Raw genomic sequence first — 16,304 nt, 5'->3', positions numbered from 1 at the left:
TTTGTTTGCTTCCAGTGAATACACTGTATATGCTGTCACAGGATGCAGTTTTGCTTTAGTTGTTAAGCATCCTCGTGACACTACGCCTTCAATCCAGGGGAAAAAAGCACGAGTAACATTTACAACATTCACTGAAAATATTTAATTCAATGCTATATTGATATTTCTATCTTCTCCTCAATTATAAGGTACACTCTGAGATCTAGAGTTCATCCAAAACCTAATCCAGTAAATCCTCACTTTAACGAGTGGTAATCACAAAACCTGGGAATAATTGTCCTGATTTTCTGAGGAGCATAGTATTGCGGTGCGTACTGAATTCAAAGTAAGATTAATCTTCCTGGGCAGCAGATTGTTGTTATCCTGACATAATGGCAGCCCATATATAAGACCTGCAGATTGGTACTTTGGAGATCCAGAGCTCTTCCCCTGACTGTGATTTTTACAGTTTTTCTTTTCAGACATGCCTTTGCCAAAGAAAGATGCTAGAAGACTGCTGAGACGCCTAGGAATCACCGAATCACTGAATGTTAGGGATTGGAAGGGACCTTGGAAGATCGTCTGGTCCAATGCCCCTGCCGGAGCAGGAGCAGCTAGATCAGGTCACACAGGATCGCGTCCAGGCAGGTTTTGAGTGTCTCTGGAGAAGGAAACTCCACAACCCTCCTTTGGGTAGCCTGTTCTCGTGCTCGGTCACCCTCACCATAAAAAAGTTTTGTCTCACATTTAAGTGGAACCTCCTATGTTCCAGCTTACACCCATTGCCCCTTGTCCTATCATTAGATGTCACCGAGAAGAGCCTAGCTCCGTCCTCCTGACACTCTCCCTTTACATATTTATAAACGTTAATAAGGTCACCTCTGAGTCTCCTCTAACTAAAGAGACCCAGCTCCCTCAGCCTTTCCTCGAAAGGGAGATGCTCCACTCCCTTAATCATCCTCGTGGCTCTGTGCTGGACTCTCTCAAGCAGTTCCCTGTCCTTCTTGAACTGGGGGGCCCAGAACTGGACGCAATATTGCAGATGTGGTCTCACTAGGGCAGAGTAGAGGGGGAGGAGAACCTCTCTCGACCTACTAACCACAGCCCTGCTAATACACCCCAGGATGCCATTGGCCTTCTTGGCCACAAGGGCACAGTGCTGGCTCATGGTCAGCCGGCTCTCCACCAGGACGCCCACGTCCCTTTCCCCTTTGCTGCTCTCCAGCAGGGCAGTCCCCAACTTATCCTGGTGTCTGGGGTTGTTCTTGCCCCGATGCAGGGCTCTACACTTGCCCTCGTTATATTTCATGAAGTTTCTCCCCGCCTGATGCTCCAACCTGTTGAGACAGGCAGCAAAAGTTCAGACAAGTCTGTTAGTTTTGAGTCACTTCATCTCTTTATTGTCAACTTGTTGTGCATTACTGCACAACACAGAGACTGTGACGCTTGCGTCTTTGTTCTTCAGGCCGGATTCTGTTGTTTTGAACCCTTGCGCATCCTCCACCAGAAAAGCAGCCCCTTCCTGGTTTGGACGCCTTTGAGAATGGTGTAGGTTCCTGTGGATGTCGTTGATGGCCTTAATTCTGGAAGCCGCACAATTGCTTCTGCTTTTGGGTTGTCTCAGTGGCTCCCTCATCTGCGGCTCCCCAGGCTTAGGGAGCATCTCGTCTGAATAGGTGGCGCCTCTTTGAACCTTTGCGTTTTCTTGTGCACATACACTTAGAACTGGCAGCCCAGCAGCTCCTTGGTGACGTGGCCGTCTTACAGAATGTGCATGGCTCTTGATGATTGCATTCATGGCTCTCATTCTGGCAAGAGCAGACGGCATGGTGCTTTTGGGCTGGTGCAGTGCTTCGCTCGGCAGTGCCAGTGGAATTGCCTGGTCCAGATAGCCCTCGACATTTTGACGCTTGTCTTCGTTTTTCCTCAAGTTGAGAATTTCTGTGCATCTGAGGAACTGGTGACAGAAAACATAGCCTTTTAGAGACTGAAAGCAGGGAAAGAAGAGGCTTCCTTCATCAGAGAAGGAAAGGAAAAGCAGAAGCGTGTGAGTTCAACTTTCAGTTGTGTTTGTCATGTAGTAGAAGTACTTGCTGAATTACAGGTTGTACTAAATACCACCTTGTGTGCCCGTCATTGCTAAGCTCCGTATATTCCTACTGCTTTCACAGGTTGCATTTTCAATTGCAACTACATTGTAAAAATAGAAATTCAGACTGTATTTGACAGACTGATGTCTACTCTTACTATAAAGGCACAGACCTTGCCATCTGGTACAGATGTTGCAGTCTCTCTGTCTATGGGAACAGCGTTTTCCTCTGCTGTCCTTTCCGTCTGATGGTCACAAACCTCTGTGGAAGTGGTTGGGACCTCCACGTCCACAGCTGCATTGCTTACTGCAATGGAAAGAATAATAATTACTATTATTATTAAAAAAAAAAAAAAAGTAAATGAACAACGGACAATATGAAGAGAAGAAATACATAGGAAATGGATGGAAGAAGTGTTGAGGGACACGTTATCTATGGCCTGCTGTTTTGCCGTACCTGAATTGCCTGAATGTCAGGGCTCGCACAGGACTGAGGTCTTTGTGTTAACCAAACGCGTGAATTCTAATACCAGGACTAGACTGCGGAAGCAGCACCTCAGCACCGTGATCGTGCTCTCCAGACTTGTTCAGCTTGGCTATAAATTGAGCCTTTATCATCCACAGTTTCGGCTATACAGGGGCAAGGGTTTTCGTGTGTCTTCAGACATCTCTTAAAATGCCCCGCTCTTTCCAGCAGCTCAGCACAAATTTGAAGCTACCTCCTTCTGCCAAACTCCTCTCTGTGTACCAGCACGGAAACCTGTTTCTTAGGTCCCACTGAGACCAATGAATGTGCTTAGCTGAGGAAGGAGGCACTGAACAACTTGGAGCAATGTCCTGTATCTGTATCCTAAAAGCAGCCCCACGTTTGTGCCAGTAAAGACGGTTGCCAAGAACTTGGTTTGTCGTGCTCCTTTGGGAGCCATTACTCTCAAGCCACTTCTTACCTGCTTCATCAGTATGCTGGGTGAGTGTAGAAGCCCCGTTTGTCTCTGGAGTCACTTGCTCCCTGAGAGAAACCTGTGCACAAAACCTTCACGTTACTGCGGGATTTAGTGCAACATGGAAGAATACTCCATATTTCGGCTGCTGTCTTTGAAACATCACAGAGAAGTCTGAGTGGGAAGCCCCATTCATTACCACATCCAAACAACCCTGTCTAGGACACTGTTTTAAAACCATACCTGCCAAATGATATAATTGTTAATTGACAAAGTTACCTCTTTGCTTTGAAAGGCTTCTAGTGAGGCTTCTTTGGAGCTCGTCGCACTGCACTCAGCTTCCCTGGTGCTGCTTGATAGTGGGAGCTGAGTGGTACTTGAGGTCTCCTGAAAACAAATACAAAGAATCACATAATTAACAGTAATCTGGATTTGTGTTTCTGCCTGTGAAGGGCTGTCACAAATCAGTTCTATTTTAAGAGGTGTTAAGCCCAAATGGTTCCTTTATGGCAGTGTACCGTGATGATTTAGGGGATTACGAGCACCACAAGGAACCCATGTGATGAGAAGTTTGAACCGTTAAAGTTAGGTGAGGCTCGAGGAGGGCGAGTTGAAAAGAAAATGGGGTGCAAATTTTTCCAGGGACACCGGGAATGGTGAATCCTGGAATCAAGCAAATAATGTTATTTTCCTCTCGAGCTCTTTAACAGGGGAAACCTAATTTGTTAGTATTCAAAATGCCATTGTTACCTCTGCAGCTTTGTGCTGGTGCTGGGAGTGAGCGAAGGTGGTCATTGAAGGGGTCATCTGCCCATTCTCAAAGTGTTTCCTCACTGCAGCCAGGCCGCCGGGCACAGTGCAGGACTTGATTTCCTCTGAGGTCTAGAGTGATCAAATAAGGCCAGGTGTTTTCCATTTGCAGTAAGAACATACCATCCATTTCAACAAGTAAGGGCAAGGTGTTATAGGGTGTAAATGAAGCAGTTCATATGTTCTCAACACAGTTCGGTTGGGTCAGGCTTCCTCCAGTTCTTCCTTTTGGGGAGAGAGAGCTAACAGCACCATTGCTGGCAGTGTTGGGAGGAGGGAATTGGAACCTTCTTGGCCCAAAGAACCGCAGGAATCTGTTCCAAATACACAAGGGCAATTAGGAAATCAAGAAGCCAGTGGGCAGGAATTGCGGTGGTTTGAAAACACCTGGACTCTGAAGGCGAGCGTGGCTGTTGGCTGCTTCCTTCAGGTGGCTTCTGGGCTACCTGAGCACCCATAGCTGAGCTGTTTTATCATGCGGTACTTTCAAAGTCTTCAGTTCGAGCAGCAAGAGCTCTAAAGTCACTGTGCTCCTGAATAGGATTTTATTATTTGGCGATAGAGAATAGTTGTCGTGGTAAGGAAACTGCCTTGTTTTGTCATCATAGGATAACCGTGTTGCTGATCTCTCTCTCACCCATGATCCTCATACATGAAGTTCAGGCAAAGGTGGACTGAAAGGAAGAGCACTTCCATGAAGTAATGGGGATTGTCCAAAAGACCAAAGGCATCTAGCGTGAAAAACCTCATTTGGTAGAGAGAGAGACTGATGGATGACTATGTTTGCTCTGTAGGTTTCCTAATTTGGGATTTAAATTTTGATCCACCCTATGATCCACCTGATAGCTTGCTTGTAGAAATAAAGATGGTTACGATCTGTCCCTGGGCAAAGCAAACGTAGAATTAAGAAGATATTGAGACATTGGTATCTTACATTGGCAAAGCGGTTGCTGTTCTCTGCCTTTGACACCGCAGCCTGATACAGAGCCATTTTGTCTTTCAAGGAGACATTCTCCTGGAATTCCGTCAGTGTATCGCCGGTGTTGGGAGGGCTGTCTTCTGGAAGTCCTCCTACAGCTTTGCAGCCACCCACTGCAACCACAAAGAGACGTCATAGTTGGGGAGAGGGAGATGGGTGCATGTGTTTCAAAGCTTGAAAGAAAAGCAGTAAGCAAAACAAACAGTATTGCCAACATTTTGCCAACTGTGTCGTACTTTTACTTTAGAACACATAAAGTACGGAGCATTTAATTTGTGGAAACCAGAATGCCTTTAACTAATAAAAGTTAACGCATTGTTACCAAAGCAACAAGTTGCTAAATCCAACCTATCTTCACCAAAGAAGAAAATGAAGATACCACTTTTTCGTAATTGATGAATGCTGCCCATAGTTTTGATATCATATTTGTAATCTGGGCTGTCTTCATCAAAAGTTATCTTCTCAAAACATAAGACACCATTCTGTTGTGTTTTGTTCAAAAAGTATTTAATGGGCATCAGGCACTCCTCCGTAATGCAAAAGACAAAATGGAGAAGGCTGGAAAGCTTGTTTTGCATTGAGAAGAACACCACGTTCTCTCCCTGGGCGGCCTGGGGGCTGCCCTGATGAGGTGAGTGTGCTTGCCCCTTGCCACCTCAGAGACGGAGCACATTGAACTAAAGGGAGAAATCCGATCCAAGTGGTAAGGCTAACCTTCAGTGTTGGTGGTCTGTCCATTGCCTGAGGACATCTTCTCAAAGATTGCCCTCCCCCGTTTCACGCTGGACACTTCCGTCAGAGAAATGTCCGTCTGGCTCCCAGGCTGAGTGGCCAGTGCTGGTGGCAGTGAGCTTTTGCCACTTTCCGCTTCCTGTTGGAAGACATGGAGGGGATGTGAGCTAGAAGCTACTGGGAGTAGCCAGGTAGGGCTTTCAGGGGGCAGAAAGGATATGAAGAGGCAGCAGATTGGAAGGGGGTGCTGTTCTGGCAGTAGTGTTCTCCAAGTCCTCAGTGAGAGCGCGGGAATCCTTTTCAGCTGCGGAACCTGCGTGCACTCACCTTCCTGCCACCCAGGGTCTCAAAGTGGCTCTGCAGCTCCTTGACAGAGATGGGGAAGGTCTCAGTCCGGCGAGGGCCACCCAGGGTGACGTCCGCCCTCCCGCTGTCTGCCGCGGCTTCCTCCACGGTGCTGCCTGGGCTGGCTTTCTCTGGTGCCAGGGACCGTGGGGCTGGCAGGCGTTGGAAGGCCAGGCTAGGTGTCAGAGCACTGGCGGACTCCCATCTCTTCATGAGGAGCTTCACAGAGCTCTTCTGCACGGTCAAGTCGGGCAGCTCCATCGCGCCCTGCCAATGCAACGGGTACCTCATGACATAGCTTGTATTTCAGACCAGGGTTTGAGTGGTTTGCAGTATTTCATGGGGGAGGAAGAAGCACTGCAGAAGCGCTAGGTTTCTGCAACCCAAGGGTACTCATGAAGGAAATTCCCCTGGGACATGTGCACTTGTCAGCAAAGAATTTGACTTTAGGCCTCATCCTGACTTTAAGCCACTTTTGCCGCCTGCTCATGGCCGCTTAAATCACTACAGAATGCTGAGGGCAATTCATTCTTAAGTCAAATACTTGGTGAAGACTGCACGTCTGACACTGTCAGGGCCTTGAATCGTTTCCCAGGCTTCGTAGAACCTTCTTAGCCCTTATGAAAATGCAGGAAGAAAATTGGGGGAATACGAAAACCCAAAGAGGTATGGAGCTGGGCTTCAATGGCCTTTAGCATTTCATGCCGCCTTTGCTGACTGTACTTCCTAACTTTTGCTGGCCACTTCTAAAGTTATCATGCTTAAAACGTGCCAGAGGAAGGCACAAACTAAGGGCTTGGCTGCTTTTTGTTTGATGGCCATGCTGGGCAGGAAGGCAGAGGGTTGCGAGAGAGAGAACCAGAAGCTGCTTCAGTTCTTCCCTCTGTCTGGTGACTAATATTCACTGGCCACGGTACTAGAGGATCTCTTCTCCACTAAAGACTCCCTGAAAGTGCACGTGAGAGCTAGCTGCACGCTTCTGACACTGTCACTGGAAGAGCGTGCAGTTTTTCTTCTGCAGGTAAGCAGAGCCACAAGTATCTGAAGCATTTCATTTTTTTTTTCTTTTGCTCCCTCTCACCCATTTATCACATGAAGAGTATCAGGCTTTGCGCTAGACCACCTACGTCCAAAAAAATGCACAAACTTGTGTATTCGTAAGGAGCTAATCTTACCGCTTGGCTCTTCTCAGTTGAATTTTCCTTTTGTGACTCTGCTGCACACATTGCGTGCCTGTTGAAAGGAAGGCAAATTTAAACATTCTCTTATTCACTGGTCTCATTTGACTAATGAATGTGAAGCTAGATCGACAGTTCACAGTATGCATTGGAGAAAAGCCTCATCCTACCTCATCCGTCACAATCTCACTTCCAAGAAGTGATGGCCGCAGGAAGAGGCGCCGCCTTTTAACCTGCCTGTCTGCATTGTGAGCACACAGTCAGTCCACAGTGTCCAGGTTACCGTCTCCATGTGTGGGCATACGGAAACCAAGGCAACCAAGCCGGCCTCCTGGCTTTCCTTACCCCAACAGACCCACCAGAGAGTCCTCGGAATCTGCTGAGATTCTGTTGGTGGTGGTGCACAACCTCTCCCAGAAAGAACTTGGTGTCCTTAGGGACAAGTTCTTGGGCAGACCGTTGTGGTAGATAATAAATGCCCTCAAACAGAGAGACCATTGGTTTTTCATTTTTATTCTCCGTTACTCAGCTAACTTCAAATTCTCTCTTAGAGCTAACTGGCAGAATTGTTTGACTAGCTCTGGCATGCCGTGCTTGGTTTTCTTTCATTCACTCATGCTGGTGTTTTTTGTGTGTGTTTTTTTTGATACCTAAGAGAAATATCAAAATGTTGGGTAATTTACCCTTGGGGGCGTTCTCTCTTCCTGTAGTATGGAGGAGACTTCTGACTCTCAGGCTACAGCTCTTTGGCCAACAAAACCTTTGAAGGACTCTCTAGTAAGCCAACCCATTTTATGATGCCACAAAAGTACAAGGGCAGAAGCAGAGAAAGCTAAGGACTGTAGATTTAAAGTAGAGAGTTAACATTTGGCAGTTAGGTACCTTCCTTTGGAAAAGGATCAGGGAGATCAAGGTGACTTAATCAAAAAAGTGATTACTTAGATGAAAATATCAAGGAAAACGCAAGTTTTGTTCCCTGAGCTGCACGGCTTCGCTAAGTGTGACCTGTTCGTGTTCTGACATGACAAATTTCAGCCTGAGAGATGCCCTGGGTGACTGCTCACTTAGAAAATTCCCCCCCCCTTTTTTTTTGGGGGGGGGGGGGGATCAAATTTAACATGGTCTCCTGTTCCAAATTGTCTCTTTGATTATCTGCAAAGTCTTGATGTCGGCAGGAGGAGAACAGTTGCATCAGCGTGTGCTGTCAGCCAGGACTCGGGGCTCTCTCCTGAACAACCGCTACACGTATTGAGGCCCTGCTTCCCTGGGCATGGCCAAACATCCGAACATCGCTCACTGATGACAAGTAAAGAGTAACTGCTTTTCTTTCTCTGTGCTTCCATGCAGTCTTTGCTGTTTTTTTTTTTATTATTTTTTTTTCTTTTCCCTCTTCCTTTTCCCTTTAATTAAATTGTCCTTATCTCAAACCTTGAGCTCTTTTTTTCATATTTTCCCCCCCATCCCTTTTGAGGAGGGGGAGTGAGATAGCAGCTGTGGTGGAACTCAGCTGCCCACCCAAGTAAAAACACCACGCTATGCAGAATTGGGAGGTCAGGTAGCCACAAATACAGACAAATTCCACAATCATAAAGATGTTTCAATGAAGAAGGACTGTATAGGGAGATCTGGGAGTGCAGCCACAGCTACATTTTGCCTTTTCCAGAGCTAATCCAGGCCTCTCTTAAATCATCTGTAGTGAGACAGTAGGGAAGGTTGAGAGATAAAATGGAGTCTTGGGGAGGAGGTTTCCAATTGATATATCTCTAGCACTGTACAATGCATAAGAGTCAGACCAATGTTGCTTTTAATGAGATCCCACTTTCTTTTTGCAGTGGCTTTGAAATGGCCACACAGATATCACAGGCATGCATGTTTTCATGTCTTCTGGGAATTTTTACCTCCCAGAAGCACAGGACCTAAAAAAAAAACCAACAAACCAACCAACCAACCAACCAAACAAAAAAAATCTCTACCCACCCACCCAACCACCACCAACAACAAAAACCAAACCAAGCCACCACCACCACCACCAAAACAAACAAAGAAACAAACAAAAAAAACACCTAGATGCGGCCTTTTTCGTTGCCAGGAAGCGTCTAACTTCCCTTGCTGTTCTTTGCTGTGGTGATCAGTTGTGCTCTAAAAGGGCTAGAAGTGGCCCAGGTCATTGCCCCTTTCATTACAGGGCTACACTTTTACCTTGTCTGTGCTTGGTTGCATCCGCTGCCTAACAAGAACTTACAGCCTTTGTGGGTTACAGCCTTTCTACACTCTGTAGGACTGTAGAAAACCATGGAAAAACAGTTAATCTTTTACACAAAGTCATATCTTCAGCTGCTTGTACCTGAGTTGGGAGTTGGCGTCTTTCACACTCTGAAGTTCTTTGTGCTCAGTGTACATCCACACTAGTTTATCATTTGGTCTTAGTCTGTCCTCATTTTCAAGAGGGTGAAATTCAAATGACTACTCAACAAACATCTACTTTAGTGTGTTCTGAGCACTTTCCAGGCTCCCTTGACTGCACCAAGTAGCCTTCCATTCAGCGTAACAGGTACTTTTACAGCTAGTGCACATATAGAAAACTAATTTCAGACTCCTAATTTCAAATTGAATCTCACCCAGAGTTTTTCAATAGCACATCTTCACATCTTTAAGCTTCTTTCCTTGCCCTGTCAACACTCTGGTTCTTCACATTTGTTGCAACAGATCAGAGTCATTAACTGATTGCTGATCTGTTGTCCAAACAGGGAAAAAATGATAACAAGTCTAGGCACTTTTTTTGCTGATCATTCCATAACTATTGTGAACCTTACTACTGCTACAAACATCCATATCTCATCTTATTAAAAAAAAAAAAAAGTTCTAGGAAACAGTGATAGTGATCAGACAGAGTAGCAGCCAGAATTTACACTAAATGGAAATTTTTCCCATATGCTTTGAATTTGTATAATAATTTTAGGTCTCCTTGGATCAGAAGGGAGATAATGAATAGAACTACAAGACGACATCCTTTCCAGGAGTTTGAATGAATTTGAGATGAGCAAAAGGGAGAGATGAAGACTGAGTTAACTTGTCTAACATCTTCTCCATTGAACTAATGGGTGTGAGATACCCATCTATGTTTATATAAGCATATTATGTTATTATGTTTTGAATAAATAGGCTTACAAAGAAAGAGGATAAGGAACAGAGGTTGGTAAATTGAGGGACCTTTTTTTTTTTTTTTTTTTTTGCCACAATTAACATGGTAACAAATTGTCTCATCTCTTAAAGTCATCAATAATCCAAGGACATTTCATAATGACAGAATTTCAGAAACCACAGAAATGAAGATGCATCTCACTAAGTGTCCCTTTATGGTGATATTACATCTGTGCTTATGCTCCGACTCATTCCAGTAATTCAAGGGCTTTTTTATTTATGTGCACAGATAAGACCCTCCTGAGACTTCTCTTCTCCAGGCAAAACAATGCCAGCTATTTCAACCTCTCCTCTTATGTCTGAGGGTACTGTACCTTAATTATCCTCATGGTCTTTGATGGACTTATTCTAGTATGTCCATGTTTCTTTTGTACTTGAGATAACTGAACTGGACCCAGCACTATGGATGTCTTGCCAGTTCTGAGTAGAGGGGTGGGACCACCTCCCTTGCCGTGCTGGTGATGTAGCCCAGGATTCTCTAGACTTTCTTTGTTGCTAATGGACTTTGCTTACTTATGGTCAACTTATTGTTCACCAAGACTTCCAGATCCTTTTCAGCCAATATGCTTTCCAGCCAGTAGGCCCCAGTATATACTGCTGTAAGAGGTTGTTCCTCTCCAGGTGCAGGATTTTGCACTTCCCTTGTTGAACTTCATGAGGTTCCTGCTGGACCTCTTCTCCAACCTTTCAAGATCCCTCTGAATGGCAGCATGACCCTCTGGTGTATCAGCCACTTCTCCCAGTTTCGTGTATTCTTCAAGCTTACCCATGGTGTATACTATGTCTTATTGTCCAGGTCATTAATGAAGATGTTGAACACTATCAGTATCAACATGTACCAAAACCGAGGGTACCACTATTGTCTGGGTTTTAGCTGGAATTTGTGCTGCTGATCACAGACTTTTGAGCCCTGCAATCTAGACAATTTCAGTCCTTCTCATTGTCTGTATATCTAGTCTGTATTTCATAACTTGGTCAGTGGGAACGTTACGATGACAGTATCAAAAGCTATCCTAAAATTAAGACATATAACAACCCTTGTTCTCACCTCATCTGCTGAGCTAATCATCTCCTTATACAAGACTGTTAGGTCGGTCAGACATGTTTTCTCCTTCATAAATCTATGCTGACTGATTCCAGTTATCTTCTTTTCCTTCATATATTTGAAAACATTTCCAGGATTATTTGCTCCATCACTTTTCCAGGGACTGAGGTGAGAATGACTGGCCTGTAGTTCCTCCTGATTGCTTTCTTCCTGTCCTCAAGAACTTTGCCATATCACTGTGACCTTTTGAAGACAATTGAAAGTGGTCTTGCAATCAGCAGCTTCCTCAGAACTTGTGGGTGAATGATATCAGGCCCCAGGGACTTCTGTGCAGTTTGTTTAAATGTTTCCTAATCTGATTGTCCTCCATCTTTCTTGCTCCTGGCTTTCCCACTAGTCTCAAGGACCTGTGATTCCTGAAGGCTGGTATATTACCTGTAAAGACTGATGCAAAGAAACCAATGAATACATCTTCACCATGCCATTTGTCACTGTTTTCCTCACCCCATTTTTCCTTTTTCATTCCCTAGATTCCCTTTTTTTGTTATACCTATAGAAACCGTTCCTTCCATATTTGACTCCAAGTGGGCTTTGGCTTTCCAGTTTGCCCAAGCAGAAAGTGTCTCTTTGTTCCTCCAGAGTCAATTCTCCCTGCTTCCACCTCTTTTTGTAAGGAGGTCCTTGTTCACCCTTTCAGGCACTCTGCTACCGTTGCCTGATTTCCTTCTAATCAGGGTAGGCCGCTCTTGAGATTGGAGGAGGTGATCCTTGCAAATCAACCAGGTGTCCTGGACTCTGTTTCCTGATCACATTCCATGGAATTCATCCATGAATGTTCCTGAATAAGCCAGAAACATTGACATTAATACAAAGTATGAGTCTGAATCAGACACTAATTCAGAAATTAGCGTGTGACAAAAGATTCCTTTAATAGCAAATAATTTGAAAAGGAAATTGTTACAGACACACAATTAAAAACTCAAGAGACAGTGTGATAGTTACGATTAGCAGAGGAATATTAATGCTGCCTCTTACAAATGTGTTTATTGATAAATATTTACACAGTAAATAAACAACATTAAATTAGGCAGTTCCATGCCCTAAGTATCCTTAAATTATGCAACTAGCTATGGCACTTTAATATGTGAAAATTGTGTGAAAGTCATCAGTGTGAAATTTACAGAATAAGTTTCCTATGAACTATCCTGCAGATGCTTTAAGATGTTGTGGCAAAAAAATAAGTCAAATGATACTGGAGACTGAAAATAATGCAGAAAAACTAAGAATGGCACAGAGAAAGCAACAAAACTGATACAGATGCTTGGAACCACATCTATAGAAGACTGAATACAGTTGGAGTCCTTGGCTTGAAGAAGATGACTGATGATATGGCATCAGCCTATAAAAATAATTATTTTTATTATTATTGTTATTATTTTTGTAATCTAAGAGGCAGCATCCAATGACACTGCTAAACAATAAGAGGCAGTTTGAAAGCACTGTATAATTACATTGTGAAATTTGTTCTTAAGGATTTGTGCCACTGGATATTAAAGACTCTAAAAGTGAAAGCAAATATTAAAAGGAGCAGGCAGACTGACAGAGACTAGGTCTGTTGGTGAGTCTTCAGGCATTCTGGTTTGCCTCAGGAAATCCATGAAGTTGGCCACAGTAAGAGTTAGAAATCCAGGCTACTACAGCCTACGTCTTATCCACTACCACAGACAGCAGTTTCTTTACAACTTTTTTTTCCCAGTCACATATACTTTGAGTCTAAGCTAAAAACTGCTATTTAGGTTGTGCAAGAACAAGATTTTCTGTTACATACAGATGACAGAACCCCCAACCCATTTTCTACATTCAATGGAAAATGCCCTTAGTAAGAAACTCAAATTAAAGTTTTTTAGGTAAAAATTTAACAGCCTCAATATCTCAAGATGAAATGTGACCAGCAAACTTCAATCCTGTCCCCTGCCTACCTTCTAAACATAAGTGAATTAAACTGTTTCGTCTTGCAAGATGCTGAAAGAAAGTGGTACATTCAGGGGTAGATTTCAGCTTTGAAGCCCTAACTCTGAGATTAATTTTCCCCTGGTAGGCTGAACATATTCCTTTTAAAGTCATGTTTCCACTGTTTTGTGTCCCTTTGAAGAGAAGATGGCTCTTGCTTAGAGATTGAAGTAGTGAATAATTGAGGATTTGTGTAAAACAGTGATTGAGAATAATTTTTGTTTATTGTTAAATCATGGAATCTTATGTTGGAGAGAATTATATGTGTGTGTGTATAGATGGACTTAGACTAACATTTTGGGTACAAAGAACACAGGATGAACTTTCTTACCATAGAATCCAAGATTCAGGTAAACCATCAAATAGCTGTTATTCTGGAATGAGTGTGTTGGAGTACTATTAGAGAGAAATACTGTGCAAAATTGTGTCTCTACAAAATACTTTAACCTTCGAGGTTCAGCCTGGGGATCGAATGTTTAAATAAAGCTAGGGCCTGTTTTGCCTTTATGTGACAGGTGACAAGTCTATTGACAAAAACAGACCCTGATCCAACAGGAAGTGATGCTCCTTTAGACTTGGTTTTGGTCAGTAGTTAAAACATTAGAGAAAATTTGATTTTCTAGGAAAAGAAAATGTGTTAAATCTAATTTGCTCCAGCCTCAATAAAATGCTTGATCTGGTAGCTATAAGGAAAAAAAAATAAGTTTTCTTAAGAAAGAGAAGGTGGTTATAATTGCAGAATAATTGCAGATTCAGGTTTTCACATGGAATGCCAGATGAGCTAATACCAATTACTGATGGTGCCAAAAATTTAAGAAGCATTGTCATTTCAAGAGAAAACTGGGCTGGCATTCAGGAAGAAGTGTGTGAGCTTTAGAAGTGAAGGAATTGAAACAGTAGTTCAAAATATAATTTTATGAAGAAAATATAAGACCCTAAAGATGAAACATTATTTGTTTATAAAAGTAGTTATTTGGTATGTTACCTACAGTAGCTCTTAACAAACCTGAGGCCTGCTCTGGTATTCCTGAACAGGCCTTTCCCTGATTATAGGCTTTGTTTAACTAGCACAGCACCACACATGTATAAGTAAAGATGCTGTTCATACAGGAAAGGCTTACGTGAGTGTTTTAGATAGAAATTCTCATAAGTGCATGAAAAATCTCTGTGAGTTTATATTCAAGGTATTGGCAGTGAAAGAACATTAAATATTAACCATCTTTGGGTGGCAAAGGGACAAATGTTTTGCCTAGGCTGAGCATTTAGGCTTTGGACTATTAGGTTGTGGTTTGATAGTTCACAGGCCAGCCTCTACAGGGGAGTGAGATTTAAAAAAGGTGCTGTGATGGTACTGTCTTTAGAGATATCCTTCAATACTTGATGTCTCTGCTGGGTAGAGTTATTGTCTTCTTCATTTCTGGTACTGGGCACAGTACAAGTGCTTTTGGGCACAAAGGGCCGTAGCTGTTTCTTTGCACTTGCTGTTTCCCTAGCAGTGGAAGTAAATTCCCAGGGAAGGTGGTGGATGATGTACTGGGTCCTGTCTGAAATGTCTCTAATGTTTCTCCAGGAGGACCCTCCAGAGATGGCCTCCCAGCGCATGGCATTTGCACAGGGTGCCCATGGCAGAGGTTAGAGGCTTTTGTGGCTTCTCAGATTTTTGCTGTAGTAGCATATCACTTGATTTGAAGAAGCCGTTTTGGGCATTAGGCATAGGCAGTTTTTGGTCCAGCTGGCAGGTTTCTGTAGCACAAAACACAACCAGCACTACTTGAAGCAATTGCAACTGCAATTCCTCGTTTTGATTGTGCCCTCACTGGCCTTCTGTGGACCTAGTCAAAGGACTCTTCGCACCATGTCCTGACATGCCTCTGCCACCACAGTTCATGTAGCACTGCTTCTGCTCCCAATTATGCCACTTCAAACACCCGGACCCATAAGGAATAAATACCATTTTCTCCTGGAAACTTTCTTCATAAGACCAAATATCAATCAATACCATGGCCATGCCACAGAGGACTGTACGTTTCCTTCACTGTTCAGTTCTCAATCCAAAGATAAAAGTCTCTCTCTTTTTTTTTTTTTTTTTTTCCTATAAGGCAGGACAGTCTTTACATAAGACAGTGGCAAGGAATACTTGTCCAGACACAACCTAATTTCCTTTCTCCTTGAGGAATATTTGGGCATGAGCAGAAAATTGTCATTAGTTTCTATTTTGCTGTCCTTTTCTTTTATCTTCAGTCTGCTTGAAGTTACAAACTCTAAATGAAAACAGCACCAAATTAATATGCTGTTTACTGGTATTTTCTCAACAGTTAATTTATCACATGACATACAAAAGAGGGTGAGCCCTTAGGTTTGGCTGAACTAAAGAATTTATGCAAATATGGCAAAGTTATTCATACTTAAACATGGATAGCTTTTCAGGTAATTTTAAAAGCTGAAAACTTTAATTTAGTTTTAGCCTTAGTGTCATGTGAACCCGCTTCATGTAAGGATGAAGAAGTTGCTTCAGCTGGATGTTGCAACACTGTATGTTGAAGATGCTCTCCAGTTCCTGGTTCTTCAGGAGCAGAGCTCCTGCATGCCTACTTGGGCTGCCTGCAGTAGAGAGCCCTTGGCAGGATTCCTAAATAACCCAGAATTCTCTGCCAGAAACCTCACTTTGTCCACTGCACTGTGTTTGCCTCTTGCAATGTGAGATCAGTTCCATCAGTTTCTTCCTCTGACTTCTCCTGCACCTGTGCAGGAATCATCCCTGCTCCTTTAAAAGGTAGAAAGGGTTTTATTGCTTTACATGCATTATTCTACAGTGACAGGTATCTGTTTTACTGCACTGTGAAAGTCCTATTAATAAATAGGGAATGAAATATGATCTTTATCTTTATTCAAGCAGAGCTCAAAATGACAGCAGTGGATTTGTTATTATCCCATTCAGAAAACAAGGGCTGAGGAGAAGTGGCAGACTGAGTTAAGGATGGTGGCTCCCAGACTG

General features: G+C 43.4%; 1 protein-coding gene across 3 annotated transcripts; it reads right to left on the bottom strand.

The window, feature by feature from the left end:
* Nucleotides 1-1,673: 1,673 nt before the first annotated feature.
* On the bottom strand, nucleotides 1,674-7,743 carry LOC136790485 (uncharacterized). Of its 3 annotated transcripts, XR_010830498.1 has the most exons (8): nucleotides 7,051-7,743; nucleotides 5,858-6,142; nucleotides 5,513-5,669; nucleotides 4,754-4,911; nucleotides 3,760-3,891; nucleotides 3,016-3,396; nucleotides 2,242-2,375; nucleotides 1,674-1,936 (listed from the first exon to the last, which is right to left on the bottom strand). XR_010830498.1 is itself a non-coding variant. In XM_066994632.1 (6 exons), the coding sequence occupies exons 1-6, from the start codon at nucleotides 7,099-7,101 to the stop codon at nucleotides 3,241-3,243; spliced, it is 939 nt and encodes a 312-aa protein (XP_066850733.1). In that variant the 5' UTR covers nucleotides 7,102-7,743; the 3' UTR covers nucleotides 2,150-3,240. The 3 variants fall into 3 exon arrangements, 1 of the variants encoding a protein (XP_066850733.1); XR_010830497.1 differs by having other exon boundaries at nucleotides 2,242-3,396; XM_066994632.1 differs by lacking the exon at nucleotides 1,674-1,936 and having other exon boundaries at nucleotides 2,150-3,396.
* Nucleotides 7,744-16,304: the final 8,561 nt, after the last annotated feature.

This window comes from Anser cygnoides, chromosome 3, assembly GCF_040182565.1.
Source record: "Anser cygnoides isolate HZ-2024a breed goose chromosome 3, Taihu_goose_T2T_genome, whole genome shotgun sequence".
NCBI lineage: Eukaryota > Metazoa > Chordata > Aves > Anseriformes > Anatidae > Anser > Anser cygnoides.
Note: the sequence above shows the minus strand (reverse complement) of the source record. Positions and strands in the feature narration are given on the sequence as shown.

What these genes read in the sequence shown, in the direction of transcription:
- LOC136790485 (XM_066994632.1), bottom strand. Translation starts at nt 7,101, where the DNA reads ATGTGTGCAGCAGAGTCACAAAAGGAAAATTCAACTGAGAAGAGCCAA. An exon ending in AGACCCTGGGTGGCAGGAAG is followed by an intron (nt 5,670 to 5,857) that starts GTGAGTGCACGC and finishes GTCTTCCAACAG; the next exon opens with GAAGCGGAAAGTGGCAAAAG. An exon ending in ACAGACCACCAACACTGAAG is followed by an intron (nt 4,912 to 5,512) that starts GTTAGCCTTACC and finishes TTGTGGTTGCAG; the next exon opens with TGGGTGGCTGCAAAGCTGTA.